The sequence below is a fragment of the Seriola lalandi genome, unplaced genomic scaffold, assembly GCF_002814215.2.
Source record: "Seriola lalandi dorsalis isolate HSWRI2012SDOR001 ecotype SW California unplaced genomic scaffold, Sedor1 jcf7180002054692, whole genome shotgun sequence".
Classification (NCBI taxonomy): domain Eukaryota; kingdom Metazoa; phylum Chordata; class Actinopteri; order Carangiformes; family Carangidae; genus Seriola; species Seriola lalandi.
The window spans coordinates 423,340-447,636 of NW_019525245.1; the positions used below are offsets into that span (position 1 = coordinate 423,340).

The window sequence follows — 24,297 nt, forward strand, 5'->3', positions numbered from 1 at the left end:
ACCAAATTACACCTGGATACAAAAACCACAACTGTTCATTTTATGGGTTTTGTGTACCAAACTATTTCCTGGACCACATCTTCACTGGTTGCCTGGCAACTGCTCCGAGACAAGAAACACAGTAGTTCACCACATACACCCCTGTAAAAAAAAAGTAGTTTTTACTTATCAATTTTTGTATGGATTGCAAAAACAAGATATGCGGTATGGATTAGTGATCTTAGAGGTACTGGTAAGTGGATATTGTTACGTTTGAACAGAGCCTGTCAAGCTGTTTCTCACGGCATTCAGTCTTTGTGTTAAGCTAAGCTAACTAGCTGCTGCCTTCAGCTACATGTTTGCAGTACAGATGTGAGAGTGGTATCAATCTCATCCAACTTTTGGCAGGAGAGCAAATGTGCATATGCTTAAAAAAGTCAAAATACAAAAAGGAAAAAATCACTGTCTGTCTTTGGCTTGGCTCAAAGACTCCAGACAGATTTGAGCTCCCTCAGTGACAGCTGCCAGCCCTGCTGACATGAGTTTGTACTACTTTCTCTGCAGATAGTTGTCGATGACAGAATGGTCATAAGACACTGGAAAGTACAATGCAGACTCCATGTTTAGGCAACAGGGATAATAAATGTTCAGTCGGAGGTGCAGAGTGTTCTGAAGGCTGTATGTTTTTCTCTGTTTGTCCTGTTGAGGGAGAGTGGGCTATTTAAAGCTTTAGGGGAGGTGGAATAGGTGTAACATTGACTTGGCAGTGTAGGCTGCAAACAGTTTGCAAAGTGGGACATAAGAGTGCGTCTCTCTTTTCTTCCAGCCTAACTATCCACATCATTTTCCCTCTCCCTCTCCCCATCTCTGAGCGGTGCTGAGGAACACAAGGCAAGGTGCAAACCCAGAACTGTCGAGCCAATGTCAAGTGGACACAGCTATTTTCCGCTCTCTCCTGTTTCTTAGTCTTTTTATTTAAATCTGTAGCTGTTATGTAATAAAATCTGTCCCTTTCCCTTTGAAGATCTGCTGCCCACACAACACTACTAAACATAAGAAGCCTTGCTGTTGTAAATCACGACATACACACAAACAGTACATTGCCTTAAAACTGAAAATGGCCAGAAAGTATGTCAGTGTGAGTTTGTCATTAAAGACAGTTCACACAACTCTGATGTCAGAGCATCGTGGGTAAAAAAAAAAAAAAGCCATAGATCAGGAAACTCAGCTCAGGAAATATTTTTGGTATCACTTGTTAATGATTCCTGAGGCTGCGCACATATAACAGAGCTGAATGCATCTGACCTTATTGAGTAGGCTGTGTGTGATGATTGATTATTTTCTTCTCTCTGCATTGCTCCTGCCTACGGCAATATGGAAGTAAGCTTGGATTATGACACTGTTGCTGCCCCTCTGTGAAAAAAAAAGCCTATCTCTCCACCATCAATCCCACAGCAAGTTTTTTTTTTTATTAATTAGCTCACAAGGAATCTTTACAAGTGCAACTGGACATTTCAGTTTTGGTCCCATTTACTCTTCAACTACTAACAACTAGAAACAACAACTATAAGTCAACAATTATATTGATTCTTGCTGCTTTGGTCAAACTAGAAAACTTGGAAGCAGACATATCTGCATATCATACAAATACAAACATGATAAAGCTCTGTTTTACATATCACTATAACTGACAGAGTACACTTTGAAGTAATGTGTTCTTGAGATTTCTCTCTTTCAGTGTTGCAGAGACTAAATCAAGCACTCAGCACTGGACTACAGCCAACAAAATGATGTTACTGCAGTGGAAGGACAGAGTGAGAAGGGACAGGTACAGGAAGTGTGGGGCGATAAATACTGTCATTCATAAGGTGCTGTATATGCATATTGTGTCTTAACCAAAGGCAGCAAAGGCAAAGAAAAACACAACTAATATATTTGAGAAACGCAATAGAAGAAGGGATAAAACAGAATTGGGGCTAGAAAGGGAGAAGAGAGTGATGAATGATCTGTCCTCTATTTGGGACGAGGTGTCTGCATCTTTTCAGGAGCCCCAGAAAGCAAACTTTCTGCCTGATATTATTCTGGGTCAGGAAGCCTCAGGGGGAGACAAGAAGCAGAGCAGGCCTGGCGTTTCTTTGGCCAAACAGCACACTGGACTGTGTATCACTCAGTCCCTGGTGTCTTCCCGAGCAGCTCACAAGTGTGATCTGAAACACTCACCAGTTTGGTGTTTCATCAGAACAAGCCACACATGGACTACATGCCAGCACAGACACAATATACTCATTTAGGGTGTGCTACAAGTGGAGTGCAAACAGTTGTGGCAGCATAGTGGGAAATGTTTCCATTTTTACTGTATGTACTGAGCTCCATCAGCAAGGACACAGTGACAGGAAGTCAATGACAGCCTACTGTACTTTAGTGTTTAGTCCACCTGCCATCTAGAGGACATGCTGAGGATGAGGACAAAACACAGACACAGGCTGCTTCCATCAGTACAGCCTCCTTTACTTGATTTTAAAACCATAGTGTTAGAAATAAACTTAATAAATCATCAAGTACAGTACAAAGTCCAGGACACTGATAAGTTAGATCAGTGAAATAAGTGATTCATAGTTCAGTCCAGGGCAACACATCTGTGCACAGCTGGACATGGAGTCTTTATACAAATATGAATTTACATTATATTTGGGTATTTAAAACAACAAAGACATTCATGTCCACATGTTCCCAATCGAAAAGTATGTTAAGTAAATTAAGTAAGTAGAGTGGTTGCAGCTTTTGGCCTCTATGATGAAGATACACTCATATATCTTTTCAGGTTCATTCCTCTTTATATCAGTGCAAAAAAAAATCATAGAAACTATTTATTCACTGGCAGGACTGTCTCCAACAATACAGTACATATGGCAAAGCTACAGACACTTCTTTACATATATAAAATTACTCATTCTTTGATTCAGCCTGTGCTTCAAAGTATTAGTCATAGAGATTTAATCCAGTGGAAGAACACATGTTGAGACAAAGGTGTAACTAATAACGTAGCTAAAAACTGAAAATCAAGCCATTCCTGATGTGGGCATTTCTGAGTGAGGTTGGATTTGTCTGTTATATTTTCTGCCTCCCTGAAAACGACGGTAAAATGACTGCGTATGTTATTGAACTGATTTGTTTATGTTGTCCTGAAATATTGGATATATTGAAAAAACAGTTGAAGTCATAGAATATACATTTCTTTTCCAAAAAAATCCAGAATCTTCCCTTTGATCTGGAGGAAAGACGCTGCTCAGCTGCTAGAAGAAATACAGGTCACATCAATGTGATGTTCCACACTGGCAGGTATCTGGGCCACGGCCTCTCGTGGCTCTCAGCATCACACCTGCTGTAACAGCGGGCAGGGTGACAAAGTAGGTGATCATGTTCCCTCTCAAAGAACAAAATGTCTCCTTTTCTTCAGTCCAGCCAGGGAGGTTACAGCTTGTAGACATAATCATATATTCTTTTTTATTCCCTATCTTCCCTTTTTGGTTTCACAGTTGGTCAGTTTTTTAGGGACACGGGTTTGTAGCAGAAGAAAGGCAGCAGACTTCTATTTTCAGCAGCCTGCCACTGAGGCTTATCCTATAAAACTGTGGCTTCCTCCATGGCATTTGCCCACCTGTGTGAGGAGCAGATTTTAAATTAGGAAAAAGAAACAGCATGAACTGCAGTTGTGCTAAATGAATAATTGCAGTCTGGTTTGCCTAAAAACTACCAATCCTGTGCCTGTCAGCATGACATATACCCTCATTACTAACTGAGCTAATTTTATAACTTATATATATCTATAACTATATTTTGTCCATTGGGGGGAAGTTTAGCCAACTTTTCTGTTTCTGTAAACATTAAGAGACAATGTTGAAACTCCAAATCTGGCGATGCTCATGTTTTCACTTCTAAACTTGGCTCATAAACTCTTTGGAACCCAGTGAGTAATGTGAAAGTTATAAACTTGACTGTTTTTCTTATTTTTTTTCCAAGTCTGCAAACTCAACTCAACTCAGTAGGAACCTTGTGAGTCATTCACACTAGAGAAGATCAGATCAGCTTATAGTGAGTCTATATTGCAGTAGCACTGTATTAAATTGTTAAAATTAGCTATTAGGTAGGCATGCTTCTCACCTCTGGGCTGTGTAGTTGTCCTCAGCTTTAAAGGTGTAATACAAAGTGTTTTTGTGGTAAAGCTGGAAGACGCTGGCCTCGTCCTCTCCCTCCTGCTTGTCCGGCAGCTTCACTGTGAAACCCAACAGAGGCAAACTCTCTGACGCCACTTTCTCCTGCAGACAGAAAATTTCATCAAGGAAAAAAGCGGATTATAAGATGTGGTGATGTAACCGTGGGCTTCTCTGCACTTTTAGTTATTTTTAGTCGACTGGCGGCTACAACTAAAACTCCAACTGATGTCTCCTGACAGTGTGAAGTGTGTGAGTGAATGAATATGTGCTGTTCAGGTTAAAGGGGAGTGCATGTTTCCCCTCACCTCTTGAGCTCGGTAGGTGTAAAGCACCTTGTCTTTTAGGAGGAACCACAGTCTCTTCCAGTTCCTCTTGCTCTTCTTGGTACGCTGTAGACTGCCACTAATGGAGCCTTCCTCTGTCTCCGTCACCTGCACAACAGTGGCAGTGTTACGTAGAAAATTATGGCATAGCTGTCATTCACATCATCAACAATTCATCAATCTGCACTGTGCAGCAAACGTGGCTCCTCTGCAAAGAGAGGGCGGTGTACCTGATTGAAGGACATGGTGCCTTTGCGATGTCTCCAAATGTTGGGAGGATGAATGTTTTGAAACACAGCAGAGAGCGGACGACTGGAGCGGTTTGGACGAGGGCTACTTTTAGCTGTAAGTGCAGACACATCTCCCCCTGCACAGACATACAACTTGCTTTATACCACAGGATATGCATGAGTAACAATGGAAACGTTACAGTAATATACAACAATATGGATCCACAAATGTGGACAGACATTTTTGTAAGTACAATAAGAGAAATGTTTTTCTTTATTAATGAACCTGAGCTTCAGTTTTGCTGCTTTTATAAATTACATGTACTGTTTTAGACAAATTAGAGCATAATTGCCCTCACCATGGTGTAACACATTGAACTCAGTTACGCATATTTTTGTTTGGGCACATTTCATAGATTTTACATTATCCTCATCCTACATCCAGTGTGGCTGGATCTATATGAAATAACTACAGTGTGTTGTAATTCGCACTGATATTTTTGATGTGCACTAAGTAATTATGGCCCACGACTTTCAACTTTTATTTCTACGTTTCCAAATCTACCACTTACTGTGTACTGATCATCCTTCCTGTAAAATAAACTTATGTCACCTCCTGGATTTAACTTCACCTGAGGCTGGCCCTTCTTCTACTGATAACTATTAGTGATGTAGTTAACTAGTGAAGGGTTGCCATATTGCCTCTATTGGTTAAAAGAAGAATAGTAACTCATTTGTGGACAGATAAAGCAGACTGACAGTCAAATTGTTTGATGAAAGCAGAGTTTCCCCACCTCTCTTCTTCAGCTCGTTGTAACAGTGATCACACACTTTGGCCATGCGGTCTTTCATGTATTTCAGTGGATATCTGTTCCTGGAGCAGCTCCGACAAACAATCTGTATTTATAAACATACAGGCAGCAAAGGCAAAATGAAAACATTAAGCACATTCAGCACTCTGGTCAAAGGCACAGTTTGTTGCATCCTGTCTGTCAGATTTTAAAGTATCATAGAGCACTGCGTTTTTTATTTGTGTGTGACTCACTCTCCCGCAGCCATGGCAGTGGTGTCTACGAAGAGTGAGGCTGAAATCTGAGGTGCAGTTCATACACATCATCACTTGTGAGACTGGAACAAGTGTGGGAGCTTTCTCCCCGAGAGACAGATGCAGACGATCTCTAGCCTGGAAAAAACAACAACAAAAAAACACACACACAAACGCACATGCACGCAGACACAGATAGACAGACAGACAGACAGACAGACAGACAGACAGACAGACAGACAGACAGACAGACAGACAGACAGACAGAGTAAGGAGTTATAAGGCCATAAGCTGTAACATCAGTCATATAGTGGTGAGGATAAGCATTACTGTAGAAAATGTTTTTGAGTAATGACATTACGGAACGAAAAAGCAGCGTTGACTCACTTCTCCTGAGCAGCTGTTGAATACTACAGATCCTCTGGTGTGTTCAGTTACAGTGCGGCTTAGAGTGTAAAACCAGTCCTCTCTTTCAATGAAGGAACTGCAAAACGTACAAATAAACTCAATACACTATTACAGAATAGTTTTTACAGTTTTTGCAGAAGTCATTAACACCAAATATGCAAAATATCAGCTGCATCAGTGAACATTTATTTATGTTTTAGGTTTAAAATGTTTTAACCTTCTGTGATGATGTGGACATTTGTCATGATTGCCATTATTAGTTATTATCCATCATTTAAACACAGTAGAGTGTGACCCACCTCGCAGACAAAGTGATGGAGATGTCTGTTCCTTCGATCTTCAGCGCATTCTGGACATTTTCTGTGATGGGTTTACTGACCTGGGTATCAGTTGAATATCACATATCAAAAAAAGAAAAAAGAAGGGGGGGGGGGGGGGGGGGGATTCTTCCTGTGAAATTAAATCTTTAAAAAGGCAACAACAGCTATGTATACATTATTACATTATATTACAGTCTCTACATCTGAATCTTACTGTGTGAATGAAGTTTCACTTATTAACAAACATTGCAGTGTGTAAGAGAGATTACAATGTCTTCTACTACAATGTAGGATCTAAAATAAGGACAAGTTAAGAAATGTGTCTCTACTTCTGAAAATTGACAGTTACGCTGGGGCAGAAAACAAACTACTTCTCTGTAGTGTACAGCTATAGAGGACTTCTGTGGTCATCTGAGGACAAAAACTGTAACATAATAAAGTCATGCAATCACATATTGCATACATGTAGGTGCATCATAGCTAATCTAGCTAATTATTATTTTGATCACACAGTAAGAATAAGGTGCACTGGCTATAAGATCAATATCAAGTGTTGACTGACTCCTCTTTTTACTCTTTAATTACACAGTAAGAAAAAGGCTGTTGGCACCATTTCTCCCAAACGTCAGCTTTGCTGCCCAGGAATGTTTCCTGTAGGTATCCAATATCGACAAAATGATAAAATACGGGCTGTAGTTTAATATGTTACCAATACTTTTATGACTGTAGTTTGTTTAAAGGTTGGGAAAAGCTTTACATCTGATTCATTCTGAGGAGGAAACAGTTAGAATTCAAAGAGATTACGACATGAGGTGACTTCATGAAAGACTCTGACCTTCAATCCAGTGAGTGGCAGAGTGTTCTTCAGTCTGTATTTCCCGTCCTGCTGAGGGTAGGTGTAGAGCAACACATCGTTCATCTGACAACACAGATAACATTCATAATTCACAGTACGTCTGAGGAACATAGATATATCTGTAAATGCAGACGTGTCGATATATTTGAAATAAGTGAGCTGCTCAGACTTCCTCTTTCATGCATGTGCAGTGATCCTCCAGTAGGTGGCACCCTAAGCTCATACATAAGTGAGAGGTAACACTACACACCCACACTGTATGTAGTTTGCCTCTTATTTTCAATAGGGTGATGATGTATAGTTACAAGTACACAGTAAACATAATGACAACATACTGTATTTCTACCAGCTCACACACAAGCAAACACACTTAATCTCCACCTGGAGCAAACCAATCCCCTACCACCACCTCCACCGCAGGTCACTCCACACAGCACAGATCTCTATTGGTTGACTTTAATCAAACAAAACTTTAATTTCATAATTTAAAATGTGTTTATTGTTACATCACTTGGACGTTTGACCTTCACTTTGCAAGCAGGAGGCAGCTTGTTTTCAGTGGTTGCACTTTTTTATTACTCCAAGCAGAGTATTTGTAAATGTCTTAAAACGTGTCAGGAAGGGATCCATGTAGTTAAAATTCTTACCTTTAATTTTTTTTATATGATCACACATGAACTAGATACTTCAGTAAAACAGATATCACATTGAATCATTAACCACTGAATTATTTTTCCTATGGATCATTTCACTCACTGTCCCTGTGTGGTTTAGTACCTTCTTTAGGAGCATGCCAGCTCCCGCGGACTTGTTTTACTGTGCTGTTTCCTGCATTAATAACAGCTAAAAAACACATGATCAGCATCTGGATGGATAAACTGGCAGCATAAAAGTTATGCAGCGATGATTACCAACATTCCTCCAGAAGAGACATTTACGAGCTTTGTTAGTGTCGAGCCCAGATCACAAATTTAAAAAATGCCACAGGAAGGAGAAGCGGAGCACTTTGATGATGCTCCATGGATAATTTGCAAAGGCGTTTAATTTTCTAATGTCTCTTGATTACAATATTTTGGAGCCATCTCTATGTTCTGATTTTACCAACTGAATGTTTAGTACAGTTTGTTGGTTTCACTCTTTTGGAACTGTCTCTTTCATGAAACAAATGACGTAATGTTGATCTGGCTGTGACAGGTGGTGAAGAATGACCTGAATTATTACTTAGTTTAGTCTTTCAACTTTACTTCTACTTCTATATCTGTCTGCCTCCTGTTTACTTTCACATTATCTCAGTGAACTGAAAGAACTGTATATATTAAAAGGTGCTGAAGACACATTAGACTAATATTAGCTGACAGAATTAAAGTTGTAAAAGTTCACAGGTGTACGTGGAGCTAGTGTTGACCTTCCCTGCGCTGTCAGTAAAGAACTGGCTCAGGAAGTCAGCATTCAGAAACATCCTGCCAGGAAACCCCGCTCTTAATAGCTCAGTCTGGACATAGAAACATAAAAAAATAGCCTATTAGGTATCTATTAACTCATATACTACATACAGGAAACAGCATTTACCAAAAAAAGATGCCTGGGCTGTCGACTCTTCCTGCTGACCTTCATCAAGGTGCCCTCCTTAACAAAAACCTGATTAAATAAAAAAGAACATATACAAAGGATTAAAACAAACTGAACATTTCACACGTTTTCTGATAATGACACATGCAGGACGTCTGCAATAATTAATGTTGTTTCAGTCCAGGCCGTCTGGGGATTCCCAGCTGAATGACTGTGTAAAGGGCAACACAGGGGTGGTGCAGGGCAGACAGGGTGGACTGGCAAGCTTCAGACAGAAACAATGCTGTTATCAGAGTCATACCCTGCCAGGCTGCAGCAGGTCTCGCTGGCCGTGAACACTGTACTCTATGTTGACCAGACGCAACAAGTTCTCCTGAGACAAAAAGAGAGAAAAGAACAGAGAGACAGGGAGGGAAAATGAGATGCCAAAATAAGAGAAATGATGAAAGAGCATTAGCGGACATGTTCCCGTAAACCCAAACTATTTCCTTCTGCTTGGCTATTTTCATGACGCCCTTTGTTTTTAGATGTAGTTATCACCTAGATCAAGCAGGCATGTCAAGTATTATTCTCTTTAGAATAAGGTAGACAATTCAGAAATGTCATCACTTGGCATATAACTATGACAACCGGATAAGTAACGACCAAAAAAATAAGAAAAAAAGTCAGGAGTTCACCAGCATCATTGGGATTCATCCTCTGAGGGTCGTGAATGTCTGCACCAAATTTCATGGGGAATTCAATTTTCATGCATTTAAAACTTTATAACTCACATCTGATATCGTGATATCATGATGATATGAATACATGAAGAATGTTGCTGTGCTGTAAATGTATGAACCATGTGCTGGTGGTTGCTGATAAATGTGAGCTTCACTGCGTCTTGTACCAGAGCTTGGTCTCCTGAAAGCAGAATCAGCCTTAAGTAAAAACTATGATTTATATCCTAACATAAGAAATATGAAAAAGGTTTTAGCAATATCATTTCTGATAATTTGTTGGGGTGAAACGCTCTCATATTTCTTCCTCTGTGTACATTCAGTCAAATCTGTGCTGTGACGCTACATTTACTCAGGAAGCAGGTCACTTTCCTTCTTGAATAATCTATTTAGGACTTTTGGTGGATGACTGCGTGAGGAAGATCTTAAAGTTATTAGGGAGCCAGTTTTTTTTTTTAGTTTTTTTATCATAAATGTACAGATTCAGACTCTTTTCCAAACCAGAGACTTTGGACACACAGTACAATATACGATGTGTAATTCTGGATGAACTTGTTTGTTTCCTGGGTTCAAGAGTTATACACATACATACAACATATACTTACACATGGCACTTACCCCATGTTTTAAACTGTCATTTACTTGGTCTGCAATGTCAGACACTATGGCCACAGCAGCTGAACCAGACAAACACAGACAGGGGGATCAGGAAAAAGGCGGCATGTTAACAAGTGAACACATTCACAGTGAATATTCATATTTGATTAAATGTTTCTTTATTCCTTGTGTCCGAGTAGAAAGCCACCTAAGATAAAAGTCAAAATGAGTCATGAGTCTGGACGTGACTACACATCTGCTCTGGGATGTCTCTCTTATCGAAGATACAGTAAAAGATAGTGTTGCTGCAACTTGCCTTCTCATGAATTACACATTACAGTCTTCACATAGGAGAGGGCTGAAATAGCTTCCTGGTAGGTTACCACCACACACAAAGAAATCTAAATTGGCTCTCTCGTGGCCATCTCTCCATGCCAAATGAGCACAAATAAATTCCCTGTAAACACACAGTGACGAACAGAGGCCAGTAAGGCTCTCCTGTGAGTAACAGAGAGCAGCGTGAGCAGCCTGTGTCCACACTGAGTCTGCTGTTTGTTTACGGTACCTTGGGTGTCTTCATATTCCTTGGAATCGGGGGAGAGGTTGTTCAGGTAATCTATAGGAGGAATGAAATTAATCAATTCCCCGTAAGAGTCAAGAATGAAACCACTGTAAGTGAAATATATTTGTATTCAGAATAGACCATATTTAACTAAATCTTGTCCTTTACACTAGACTCACCAGTGAGGAGCATGCGGTACTGAGCAACACGCACAATGACCTGCAGGAGCTGATGCTTCAGAGAAACCTTCTCCCCAGCTGGACTCTGCTGCTGAGACAAATAACACAAACATTTTCTTTGCATCGTTGCTGTTCATTAGGGTCACATTTACTGTAGAAATGCACATGAATTATGGACAATCCACATGTCAGATTAATGAAAACAGTCACTGGGTTTTCACTGAGTGTGTAAAAAACTTTGACAAAGAAAAAGAAAGTTGTGATGAGAAGCAAATTATACAACAACATTGGACCTTTGAGCACAACCACCAGTCATATTAATATTTTAAGTGTGACCAAGGGCCAATAACACAGACTGCTGGCCAGCACAGTACCTTGCACAATGTGTGTGTACATGTGTGGTTTTGTAGTACTATTATTTGTTGTGGGGACATGAATCTGTTTACACAGTCACATCGCCACCTGCTGGTGGCGCTAGATGTGAATAGGAGGGTTTTCACTTAAGTGATTACAGTTCATCCTGAGGAGGATGTGAATGTCTGTACCACACTATGATAATCCACTCTTACTTGTCAAGACATTTCGTTCTAAACCACATCTGTCAACCTGATGTTGGCCACAGAGGAAAAGTCTAGAGATAACCAGAGTCACTTGGATTCATCCTCTGGGGATGATGAATTTCATGGCAATCCAATCTATCCAATAGTTTTCAGTTTGGACTGAAGTGGTGGACCAACCAGCTGACTGACCTCCATGCTGCTAGCCTGGCTAAAAACTCTAAATGTAATGATGCAGCTGCACTGACATTAAGAGAGAGAGGACCCAGGGGAAGCTAAGGACTTTGAAACACTGGTGCTTTTAAATCAGACAGAGAAATCTGCCAAGCTCTGCAATGACTTTCTGCCAACTCCTCTCTTCAGAGGTCTATAAAATGGAGGGAAAATACTGGAAACGCCTTTGTCCATAAATGAGATGCATGTACAGTATATAGTGCCACTGGATTTCCTTCTGCAATCCAGCTTAATTATTACAAAAGGGTGTAATAGTCTGCGCCACAATCTTGCCACTGATCTCTGCCAGGCTCTGCACTTAGCAGCTGGCTCGACAATGCTTTTGTAAATAATACTGAGTAGTGAACAAATGCTGCAAACTCCCTGTTTTTTACACTTTTAAGCATATCATTTAATCATATCCTATTTTTTATAAGTTTTATACTTAAGATCTGTCAACTCAACATCTTTTCTAACAATGTCTCTGGCTGACTGGTTTGAAAGTACTGTTCATTTAATTGAGGCCAATTATAACTCTCCACTAAAGTGCTCAAAAAGCTGTTGGGAAAGGCCAACATGTCAAACATATTTGTTCTGAACTATGACACATAAAATTTTTATTTGTGTGTCATGACTGTTTCTCTCAGCAGCCAAGAACACATTGTAGTTGTTCCTTTACTTACTTTCCTTCACTTAGCTGTCTGCCTTTACCCCCCCCCACCACCACTCACACACACACTCAGTCTCGCACATGTTGCCATCACCATCTCTGCTACTGCAAAACATGCACGTAATGTACACACACTGAACTCTGCAGATAATAGATAATGTGCAGAGATAAGAAAGACTCTTGACAAAGATAATAAACAAATATAGAGGGTTGCCACCAAAGTTTCCCTGTCATTTCTAATCGAAAACCCAGCAGTTTTTTCATCACCTCAACTAGTTTTCTATTTAAAAAATGTTTTAATTATTCAAACAATCCCAGTATTCATGTTTTTATTTTTCATTTGTTTGTATATATTTCATGACCAAAACCCAAATAAATGCAATGTGCAAAAAGTGTTTTCTTCTTTTCATGCAGGCTTTGATTCCAAGAGAATTTTCTTATAAACTACAAATTATAAACTACAACGCTGTAGAGAGAGGAAGAGGAGGAGGAGGATGAACAGCATTCAGGGGCTGACTTCACATGTAATGTGGAGAAAACACTTTATGTACCAAACTGTGTTTTGTTTTATGTCACATCTGAGGACATTTCATTCTCATAAAGGTCGGTTCATATTGTAGTATACAGAAGGTGCTTTGTTAAATGTTGATTTTCATGGACTGCAGTAAGAGAAGCGCCGTAGGCCTGACCTCAAACTGGTGAACAATTGCTGCAAAGGCAGGTGAGGTCCGGCAGCTGTCCTCCAGCAGGCTCATACTTCGGTCATAGTGGCCAATGTACGTGGTAAAAACCAAGAACTCTGCTTTTCTGGACAGGAAGATGTCTGCGATCCTCTGGCTCTCCTCCCTGAGTGAAGAAACAGACGTGAGAGGATGAAGCAGAAGTGACATGCATCAGTCGTCAGCTTACATTTAAAGCTTTCTCAGCTGCATTAGTGTGCACTCTGTGGAGCCAAGGAAGAACAGGGATGAGTGTGGAAGAGCTCCTTTCAGTTATAGTCTATGTGTGAATGGGTGTGTGCCAGTATTCCTTACTCAACAATTATGTAAGCGTCTCACCAATGGCGGATTCGATTCTCCAGCTCGGTGAGGACTCTGCGGTGCAGAGTGTAAACGTCAGGCAGCTCGTTGAGAATCTCTCGAAGCCTCTCTTCTTCCAACACAGGTTCCCCCTCGTCTCCGACGGCTGCCCCCACCGCTTCCCGAAAGTCCTGGCACACGTGGCGGAAAGGTTATTCTTTTTTATTGTTTATATTTAAAATCTGACTAAACTTACAATTTCACAAAAGTCTGCATTTTCTTCCCTCCCTCTGCAGCAGTACAACTAGATAATATCTGACAGCAGGGAGTACATGAGCTATTACATCAAGGAATCTAATCATCTCTTCGAGCCGACTGGAGCTGCAGAGGTCTAGTTCACAGAGGAGTAACTCTAAATAGGGAAGTGAAGGAGCAGCACTTGTTCCTCCCTTATGGCCAATGGCAAGGTGCCCTTGAGCAAGGCACAAAAGCCCTAACTGCTCAGAGGCCAACAGATTGTGTTTGTACTTCGCAGCTTTTAGGCGTGACTGTGAACATGCGCAGTCATGCTCACTGACACGCAACATAAACAGCATATAATAAAAGCTAGTTCATACAATTAAGGATTGGAAGTAAAAGTAAATATAGTATGCGTCTGCTAAAAACAGGAAGCAGAAAGATGAATTCAAGAGATATAAAATGTAAACCTGAGCAGAGAAACATGAACTGCCTTTCTTCCAAACGTTATTCTGCAACTCCAGTTCTGCAGAGTTCGGACAGCCTGCTGTGGTTTAAAGTAGATACTAATTCCTTCCCATAGAGAATATCTGAACACATACATTACATTAGTAAATTTAATAAGACCACACTCACTTCCTGAAGAAGCTTGAGAGCTTTCACATGCCTGTGGACAGAGAAATATAAACTCAATTTAATAAGGAGCTGATTAGTTTTGATAGATAGAGATGTGGGATAAGAGAAATTAGTTTACATGTTACTTACAATCTCTCTGTATCCACCAGTTCTTTTGCGATGTAAAAGGCCCTGGATCGGCCGTCAGGCTGTAAACAATCATATTATTTATTTGTAATAAGCCCAGGGTTAGGAAATGCTAAAGCATTTTGGCACTGGTTCAACAAATATCGCCGGCTCTCCTCTCCACATCGTCTCTAAGCGGCAATCAAATTCTAAATAATGAAGACAGCCTTGTAGTAGCCCATTAACCTCCATTAACCCACATTAAAATCCTGGCTTGTAAGGGCAATTTTCGCGGTTGCCCAAGGTGAAAAACATGTTGTTGTGTTCTCTATTTCAAATATGTCTTCATTTTCTATCTAGCATTCGGAAAGAGTGATACCTTCTCTTTCATAATCAGAGGGCAACATGAAAACAGTAGAAAGTATGGACAAAGGCTAAGACATTTTTAATTACTTAATTACTCAGTGATAAAGGTAATGATAAAATTATATATTTAAATTTAACAATTTTAACTAACCTGTCTGTCATAATTGCTGTCCGCACCGCCGTCTTCCTCTTCAGACGTGCGCCCCTGGTCTTCCTCACTTGCTGTTTGTCCCCTGACATCACCCACTGAACCAGTCTGTGGACCGACAGCCAGCGAGCACACGTTGTAGGCTTCTGTGTAGGCACTGAGGGGAGGGAGAAGGGTGGATCAGATCAGTAAAAAATAGGGTACAAACAGTATGCATACAAATGTAGACACCCAAATATAAATGATATTGCACTGTGACAGCTCGTATATATTCACACTTTTCAGCCAAAATACAGTAAGTAAAAATCAATAATTGTAATTGCTGAAGGTCAAGAGACAAACACGGTTCATAAGCTGCCTGAGTGGCTATTATTTCAGAAAAAATTGGTTATGTGGAAGAGTAATTTATCTTTCGGAAAAATTTAACACAGTTTTCCAAAGAAAACCTAAAAACTTCAAATACCTGCGATACAATACGGTCCGGTCCAGTGGTTCTCAACCTTTTTATCTTGGGACCACTTGGGGGTCTTGAACCCCATGTTGTAGCATTTCAATTTTTAACACAAGTTTGACTCACTTATTCTATAATATGAACGGCCTTCATTCATGTGAAAATAAATCAGATGAAATTCATTTAACCACTCAGGCCATCTTTATGGTCCATTATGGTCCTCTACATTGAAATATCACTATAATAAACATACTGTATTCAGTGTTAGAAGCAAGTGTGAATAGATAAAACATTGTAGGTCTACAGAAACCAATAAACTGATCCTGAAGGGCCTGCGGTGACAACTGTACCCAACCAGGGACGCATGTCGGTATTTTATGCTACGAGATTCTTTTCTGTAGGGAGGCCAAATGAATATGCTAATGGCTGCAGCTCAGTGGGGGGTGTAAGCTATGCAAATAAAAACAGGTCTTTAAGTTACAGTAGTGATGCAATAGTGCGCTATGTGACCTATTGTCTTGCCAATGTTCCTGCCATGTTTCCCTCCCAGCACCAACGGATTTAACCCCACTGAGATGCAAATTAACTACATATGAACAACATATGTGAGCAGTTCAGATCTCTGCATCGCACACATTAAAGCTGCATGGCCCATTACTGCTCACAGGATCAAATTTTGGATGAGATACCAGAGGGTGCTTGAACCACAAACTACATGCACAGTTTCTATATTAGGCTTTTATATCACTTAGAAACCATCTCTGTCACATCTCACAGTCCTGCCATGTTGTATGAACGCTCACGGCAAAATCTGTGGAGATAAATTACAGAAAGAAATAAAAAAAATTTCATTTTCTTTTTGCCTCAGGTCCCTTGGTGAGCCTATTTGTTCCAGTGGTGGCAGTGATGGGGCCAAGATGCCAACGATCTCCAAACTAGCTGCTAATATTACCCCTTCGGGCTATTGCAAAACTAAAATCCTCAACTATCCGCACTACTGTCCATGCGGATATTGCTCTGCTGTGGTTACAGTCACTGTATTCACCGGGTGCAGACAATCATAATCGCTCCACCTTTTTCACTGGTATTATCGTAGAAAGCTTGGGCTCTTACACATAGGCATTTAACCTTTGCAACTGTGTATTTTGTGATAGAAAAGCAATGACATAAAAATTACAAAAACAAAATTGTATTAAGAGGAGGGAGAGTGGAGATCTTTTAAATATTCACATTCAGATTTTACTGACTTAAGACCATGGTCTAAAGTCCCAACAAAATACACAACACAATAATGATAGAATAATGGCATCCAATAGAAAGCAACATAACCATTCTTCAAGAAGGAACCTAATTTACATTTAACTTTTAGCTCAATAAAACTAATTTTCAGGGGGAAGTAATAATTCATCATGGGCAGCAAGAGGCAGTGAACTCACAGTCCATACACACTAATGTAAATATGAAATATACCTGAACTCTTTGCTGATACACACTCCTAACATAACGCACTGAAGGTACACCAACGATTATAACCTCATGAAAACCACAAATATCAAAACTTCATGTTAATACTACCAGCACAGTTATGCTCATTGTGAAGACAGTAAGTCTACACAAGCAGACACGTATCACACTGTGTGATAATATCACTGAATTATCACTTTATACCTTATAAGCTAAATGAGAAAATCACATTCTTTTCCAGCTTCACGGAATGAAACGGCATGAGAATTGAATTGATGTGTCCAAAACAAAAAGCAAAAAACATGTTAAAACTCACTCACTTGTGATAAAAGATAGATAAAAGGGATCGTAGTAATCATGCTGTTATGACTGAACCCGCAGGATGGAGGCACCAGCACAGTGCAATAGACAATAGAATGAAGATTGTGTACTTACTTGTATCTGTTAATGTGCTCTATGTCTATGTTAGCGCTTTGACGAATGTTTTGTTTCAAACATTTTATTATCCATCTCAACAAAATTAGTATCTGAAAGTGGATATTAAAAAGTCTACACATGCCTGTTAAATTAGCAAGTTTTTGTTATGTAAAAAAATGAAGCTGAGATAAATAATTTCAGACCTTTTTCCACCTTTAATGTGACGTATAACCTATAAAACTCAAGTAAAGCACAAACTGAAGCCGTTTTAGCCATTTACAATAAACCGGATGTATAAGTGTGCACACAATTAAACTAATACTAGTTGAAGCACCTTTTGATTTCATATATTTCATATTTGAGTAGGAGTCGATCAGCTTGACACATCTTGACCTGGTAATATTTGCCAAAAAAAAAAAAACTTCCAGATTTGTCAAACTGTTAGGGGATCTCCTGTGCACGGCCCTCCTCAGGTCACCCCACACAGTTTCATTTGGAGTCACTCTCAGCCAGAAAATTAGAAAGCCATTCCTTTGCATATTTTCGGATACATGCTTTGGGTCGCTGTCATGCTCAAAGGTAAAATTCCTCTTTGTCTTCAGCTTTGTAGCAGATGCCTGAAGGTTTTCACGCTGCTTCACTACAGATATGATGTTCTTTTGGGTGATGTGCTGTGTTGTTCTTGTGCAAAACAGACCTTTTGAAATCATGACCAAAAGGTCCAACCTTGGTCTCATCAGACCATAACAAGTTTTTCCACGATGTTTTGGGAGACTGGATATATTTTTTTCCCTTTTACAAAATTCATCCATGCTTGGATCTTGATCTTTTTTTTCATGACAAAAGGCTTCTGTGTTGCTACCCTGCCCCAGAGCCCAGACATATGAAGAATAGGGGAGATTGTTGTCACGTGTAGGGAGCTACCAGTACTTGCCAGAAATTTCTGCAGCTCCTTTAATGTTGCCGTAGGCTTCTTGGCAGCCTGCCTGACCAGTTTTCTCCTTGTCTTTTGATCAATTTTGGAGCGACGTCCTGTTCTTGGTAATGTCACTGTTTTCTGCACTTGTTGATGATTGTCTCCACTGTGTTCCATGATATTTCTAATGCCTCAGAAATCCTTTTGTTCCCCTCTCCTGATCGATTCCTTTCAACAATGAAGCGTTTTGTGCACCACGGCTTTTGCGGGAGGAAGATGTCAGGAAGATCCAGCAGGAAGACTTTATTTAGGGTTAATCAGTCACTTTAATTGATGGCAGGTGTATGCTAACTACCATTTAACATGGGTTTGATTTTGACTGATTGATTCTGAACACAGTCACATCCCCAATTATAAGAGAGTGCATACCTATTTGTCAGGTAATTAGGTATTATTACGTTATATTTTTCCAAAACGATTTCAATTTGTTTTTCACTGGAATCTTGTAGGTTATAGTTCACATTAAAGGTGGAAAAAGTTCTGAAATTATTTACCATTTAAGCAGGGCTGTGTAAATTTTTATTATCCCTCATGGAGCCTTTATTGTACAGTTTTACTTGCCCACACACCAAAATGGTGAGCACGATGAGAGAGAAGCTCCACAGTGAACAACTGCTGACTGCAGAACATACTGAGATTGTATCTCAGCCTGTTGTGCCTGACTGGCTAGAGAAGAGCAATGACTCCAAAATGCTCTGACTATTAATCATCCTGAGTGGCCTGTATGATATGGGCACAGCCAACAGGAATGCAGGAGGGGGATGGGTTAATGTCAGCACAGCATGGCTGATCATACCAACAAGTAACACCACAGCAGGGAGACGAGAAGCTCTTCCTACAACATCAACACAGGAGGCTGTTTCTACACCTAAACAGATGATTTATGAATGAAACCAGCCTTGTGTTAACTCAGATCTGAAGAGACCACCACCACGGCCAGTGTTTCCTCCTCTACCACCAACATGCCCCAACAACACGCCGGCACATCACAGCTGGGGTTTTGTACATTTCACTGTAATCCACTTTCCTCTCTGCCACTGATCACCGCATCCATGTCGGCTGTGATTCCAGCATCAGGGGAATCAACATAATACATAGTTATAAATCTTCCTCCCCAGGGCCATTGTTAAACCCGCACAGTGGCCGAGCAGTAATAAAAAAGACCAGAGCTCGGTGTATAAGATGGTAAGAATCACTAACATTATGTCCAATAGCGTCAGCACACGCCTGGACACAGACAAAGGCTCTATGGATGGGCTGTCTGTCGGTTTGTCTGTCCACCACTTTGTTCCAGAGTAAAATATCTCAACAACTACTGTGTGGATTGACATGTCATTGTGTACAGACATTCACTGTCCCCAGAGGATCAATATTTTTTTTTCTAGCACAATAAGTTTGATTTGTGCAGCAGGATTGTGATCAGATACCACAGCTGCACACAAGTATTAGCATGCTAACATGCTAAACTAACATGGTGGCTATAGTAAACATTATTCCCGCTACACAGCATGTTAGCATGGTTACTGAGAGATTATTTACATGGTGACACTAGCATTTAACTCAAAGCAGCCCTGTTCCTAAGGTACAGCCGCACAGATCATGGTTGCAGATTCTTAGTCTTGTTTACATACCTTTCTGTTTCCTCTTCAGGTGACTGAGCTTTACTCCTGAACCCAGGCAGGCTGCTCATGTCCACATAACCGTCCGTGTCATTGGCAGACGACAGCATTCGGCTGGGACGGTCAAAGAAGTCCGCGAAGGGTCCCTGGCGAACAGGCCTCCGCTGTGGGACCTGAAGGTTCTCGTAGTCCGAGCTGATGGGAGGAACATTCTCATAGTCGGAGGTATCTGTGTTGGGGAAGGAGATGGAGCGAGGCTTGGTCAGGGGAAGAGGTATGAAAGGCACACGAGAGCGGTCCTCAAATGACTCCACTCGGACGACGCTGCGATTGAGGAAGGCTACAGAGTTCCCTTTTCTGTTGCTTTCATTGTAGAAGAGCAAGGCTGAGGCTGGCTCAGATGAAACTTGAGGTTTACCAGCAGAGCGTGAGTTGAGCTGTGGAGAGTTATTTAAACTGTGTGTATCTAAATCCAGCAGTCTGCTGGGTGTGTGATGGCTGGAGTCTGCTGAGGACTTAAAGGAGGACGGGTTGACATCCACCACAGACTTGCTCTCTGTTTTCCGCCTAAACTTAAGCATCAGGAAGCGCTTAAGGGAGGATTTCTTTTTCCTGTTTTTCTCCGATGAGTCCCCCTCGATGAGAAGTGAGGGGGAACTCTTTGTGATGGGCCTCTTGGTGATGTAGGCCAGCTCAAATGGAGGAGGGATATCCACCACAGATGTTGGAGTGGACAGGCCGCTGGATGGCAAAGGTGAGCACCTGGAGAAGCTTCCAGATGAACAAATGGCTTCTCTCTGTCTCTGAGGCATGTCCTGTCCCTCCATGGAGAGGGAGCGGGGGTACAAGGACAAATAGTGGGGTTTGGAGTAGCTCTTGTGCCGCACTGAGTTTAACATGGGGCTGCTGCTCAGTGCAGGTTGTCCAAATCCACTCATGTAGGGCCTCTGAACAAACTGCACTCCCATCTCAGCCACATTGTTATTAATGCGGTGTGACAGTGACCGGGATTGCATCCCCGTGGCCTTCCTGTCAAATGGAAAAACATTTTCACCCTCCGAACTGTGCCCCGGCTCCTCATAAACATGCTCATCACTGATGTCCTGCTCCGTATCAGTGGTGTCGTCCAGAAATGGCACGATGTGACCCTCCAGGTCATCCTCGTCTCTAAACACGTCTGAGTCGTTTGGGGAAAGCAGCTGGCTTTCTGAGAGAGAAGAGGTCAGCGAGGTGTCAGTGTCCGTTGGCACCGAGATTGATACCAGCCTGAACCTCGGCTGGTAGTCAAAATGATTCAACAAGGCCTCTGCTGTACGAGCTTTGTGCTCTTCCGTTCTGAAAGAAGTCCTTTTCTGACACCTTCCTACCTTCTTCTCATCACCACTGTTGCAGCTGTATTCATTGTTGTGACCAATCTCCACGTAATCCTCAGAGGACACACACACTATTTGTCCATTTTTTCCTGTTTCCTCATAGTTCCCAGCTGATACTCCACTGCTGTTTAGAGAAAAAAGCTTCTGTGGTGTTCGTGGACTATTTGGAAGTCCCTGAGCTTTGTTATTCCTTGGCATCATCTCTCTGTTAATAATGTCCTCTGAAGAGACATAATAAGGCTCGTGGATTGGATCGTCCTCTAAGGCGACATGCCGCTGTTTCTGCTCTTCAGGGATAAAGTCATAAAAACTAATGTTCTGTATGTTTTCGCCCTTTTCCTTCATTTTATGGCCACACCTCAACTTCAGGATACTGCAAGTGATGCCACAATCAGAAACAGACTCCTCCTCTTTCTCCTCTCCATCCGATAGAAAAACTTGTTGTGTATCGGTGTCCTTGGTGTTTTCACTGATGGGAATACCAGGTTCATCTGTGAAAGACTCAGTTAAATCATCTGCTGTACAGTCGCCTGTTTCGTCCTCCTTGATGCTGAGCTTTTCCTGCCTCTTCTTCATGTCTCGATTTTCAGCAGAGGAGCAGCCTGCCTCCTCATCGATGCTATTAACAAAAATGTCTCCCACTGAGAGGCCATCTGTGTCAGCCAGTGCCTCGCCTGCGTCACACCCGTCAGCGTCCATGTCTTCTGTCATGTCTGTGTCAATCATCTCCACCACCTCCTCGGAGTCAGCTGTGAGTCCAGCATCACTGACCCACAGTGTCTCCAGGGAGTCCACCTCCTCTGTTAGAGCACTGTCAGTTAATCTCCAGTCCTCATCCATCTTCTGAATCATGTCTTCTTCCTCTTCCTTTTCCTCTTCGGTCACCTCACCGTCCTCCGGCCCCTGTGACACATTCTGTAGATCTTTTCGTGGTGATTTTACGACGTGTGCGGTAAATTGTTCCTCTCCCTTAATCACATTGTTAGGACCATTCTTAGTCTCGTGCTCATCATCAACCTCGCCGTCTGAAATTAGTAAGCCACCATTACCGCATCCTCCCTGGTTGCCATTTAGCTCCGGTGCGACTTTAGGTTTCGGGGCAATAGAAGGTTTGGGACCCCTGGCTGCAGACATGAGAGGGGAGGGCAGCTTCAGGCTGCCGTGACAAACAAACCTTGGCTTTGGAGCAACAGAAGGCTTGGTGCTGTCTGAAAGAACAACAGGAAAAGGAAACTGTAAGATTATGTGCTTTAAAATAGCTTACAGGTCATTTGTATTGTGTCACTGTGACCTAAAACTGCTCAAAGATCAGATCTTCAGAAGTAATAAAATTATAATTAAAATTCTGTAGCACAAGTTTCTTGTGTTTACCTTAAATTCAAGTGCCACATTTAAATATTTCCAGCTGATCATTTCGTTCACAAGAACTAATAGACAACCTACTATAAAGATCATGCAGGGTTGCTGGGACCTTTCATTTATAGTTTACATTTAAAATCTGCTCAAAAATTTTAAATATGGTCCTTAATGGACAGAATAAGGGACTTAAATGTATAATGTAAGCTTTTACACCCTTTGAGAGAGAATACAAAAAAAATCTAAGGGATTTCCCTGACTCACTTCCTGTGATTCAAGTGAGAGAACCCCCTCTCAGGCTGCCTTTAGCTACTTCTTGTGGTATAATACTGTAAATGCGGTAAAGGATAATGATGAAAACAACATGTGTATGTAAAGTGTATTTAATAAACTCTCACCCAGCAAAACTAAAAAAAGATATTCCACATACTGCATGACTGCGGAGTCAAACTGTTTGCTTGAGTTTTACAACTAAACATGAGCTCAATTTGTGCTAAATCACACTGAAACCTCTTGACTCCATCAGTATAAAGTCAACCATCGCTACACTGCCCCCTGACATCAGCAAACACTGTGTTAAAGACACTTTGGTTTGCTTCACATCCTGTGGCTACCGCTGCATTTACACTATATTCACAGAAACGTAGCGTCCCAGACAAAAAAAGTAAATTATAACACGTAAACTACAACTCTTTTCTCTCCCTGGCCAGCCCGATGCACTTGCTCCAAAATGTTTTAAATTAGCCCAAATATCACATACGCGGTGAAAAAAACCGGCTTTTAAAACCACCCGTGCCCTTTCAAAACGGTCATCTCACCTATGTTCATTTTGGCGAAGCGACCATCTCCAGCATCTCGTTCACAAAAGCAGTTGCGATACACAGGATCTTTTTTTTTTTTTTTTTTCAATTTAAAAACGGAGCCCGCACCAAACTCTGTTGAACTGTCCAAACACACACATACACACACACACGCGCGCGCGCGCGCACACATACACACACTGAGAGAGACTGACTGAACACAGCTCGGTCTATCTTCCTCTGAGAGCGAGACGCTGCTCAGCTGATCGTTTGTGCGTCCAACAGCGGGCAGGACGCGACTGGAAACCAAATGGAAAGAAGCTCGACCCGCTCCCCGTTACACACATTACACATTACAGCAACACCACAGGATCCCTGTGACAGCAGCAGCTGCAGCAGCAGCAGTTCCAGCCCAGTGTTGGAGATGTTAACATAAACCTGTGCAAGTGAATTGAATATACTTTGCAGCAACAAGGTGAATGCTAAAGCTGCAAAGGGTGTCATATGGTGAAGTGAGTTAAGGCTCTGTCATGTAGATTTACATATTACTAACACAACCGCAGACATCTAAATAAAACCTTTTCTTGCTCACTACACATTAAAACAACTTTTGGAAATAGAAAATAATAGAAATAAGTACCACTTTATAAAATGGCACTCTTTATAAAAGGTTCTGTAGGTTCCAGCCAAATGTCTTAATTGATCACCAGCAATTACCTAATTCTTTATAGATGAGCCAATAGATGACTTTTTTGGTTGCCAGGTTGTGAAGTGTTTTGAAGAGAGTTTGGCTACCAACATTTATAGGTGCACTTAGATGTATTAAAAATCCACATGGATGATCAAACAGTTATTAATACATTTCTAGCAAAAAGACAGAATTAACACC

At 41.2% G+C, this 24,297-nt stretch overlaps 1 protein-coding gene across 3 annotated transcripts; it reads right to left on the reverse strand.

Moving 5' to 3' along the window:
* Nucleotides 1-2,466: 2,466 nt before the first annotated feature.
* On the reverse strand, nt 2,467-23,755 carry fgd5b (FYVE, RhoGEF and PH domain containing 5b). 3 transcript variants are annotated; one of them, XM_087178584.1, is made up of 21 exons: nt 23,427-23,755; nt 19,892-22,460; nt 14,956-15,109; nt 14,463-14,521; nt 14,334-14,364; nt 13,500-13,651; nt 13,131-13,287; nt 11,002-11,092; nt 10,826-10,876; nt 10,282-10,340; nt 9,246-9,317; nt 8,945-9,013; nt 7,355-7,438; nt 6,499-6,578; nt 6,179-6,275; nt 5,792-5,929; nt 5,541-5,643; nt 4,747-4,883; nt 4,526-4,624; nt 4,141-4,295; nt 2,467-3,637 (listed from the first exon to the last, which is right to left on the reverse strand). In XM_087178584.1, the coding sequence occupies exons 1-21, from the start codon at nt 23,599-23,601 to the stop codon at nt 3,601-3,603; spliced, it is 4,569 nt and encodes a 1,522-aa protein (XP_087034710.1). In that variant the 5' UTR covers nt 23,602-23,755; the 3' UTR covers nt 2,467-3,600. The 3 variants fall into 3 exon arrangements, with proteins under 3 accessions (XP_087034710.1, XP_023279141.1, XP_087034709.1); XM_023423373.2 differs by having other exon boundaries at nt 4,499-4,624; XM_087178583.1 differs by having other exon boundaries at nt 4,499-4,624; nt 11,002-11,089; nt 23,427-23,754.
* Nucleotides 23,756-24,297: the final 542 nt, after the last annotated feature.

Excerpts from the sequence above, each read along its gene's own strand:
- fgd5b (XM_023423373.2), bottom strand. The coding sequence starts at position 23,601 with ATGTGTGCGCGCGCGCGCGCGTGTGTGTGTGTATGTGTGTGTTTGGAC. Across the intron at positions 13,288-13,499 it reads GAGAATCGAATCCGCCATTG|GGAGGAGAGCCAGAGGATCG; the intron begins GTGAGACGCTTA and ends TTCTTCACTCAG. Across the intron at positions 9,014-9,245 it reads ACCTGCTGCAGCCTGGCAGG|GTTTTTGTTAAGGAGGGCAC; the intron begins GTATGACTCTGA and ends TTATTTAATCAG.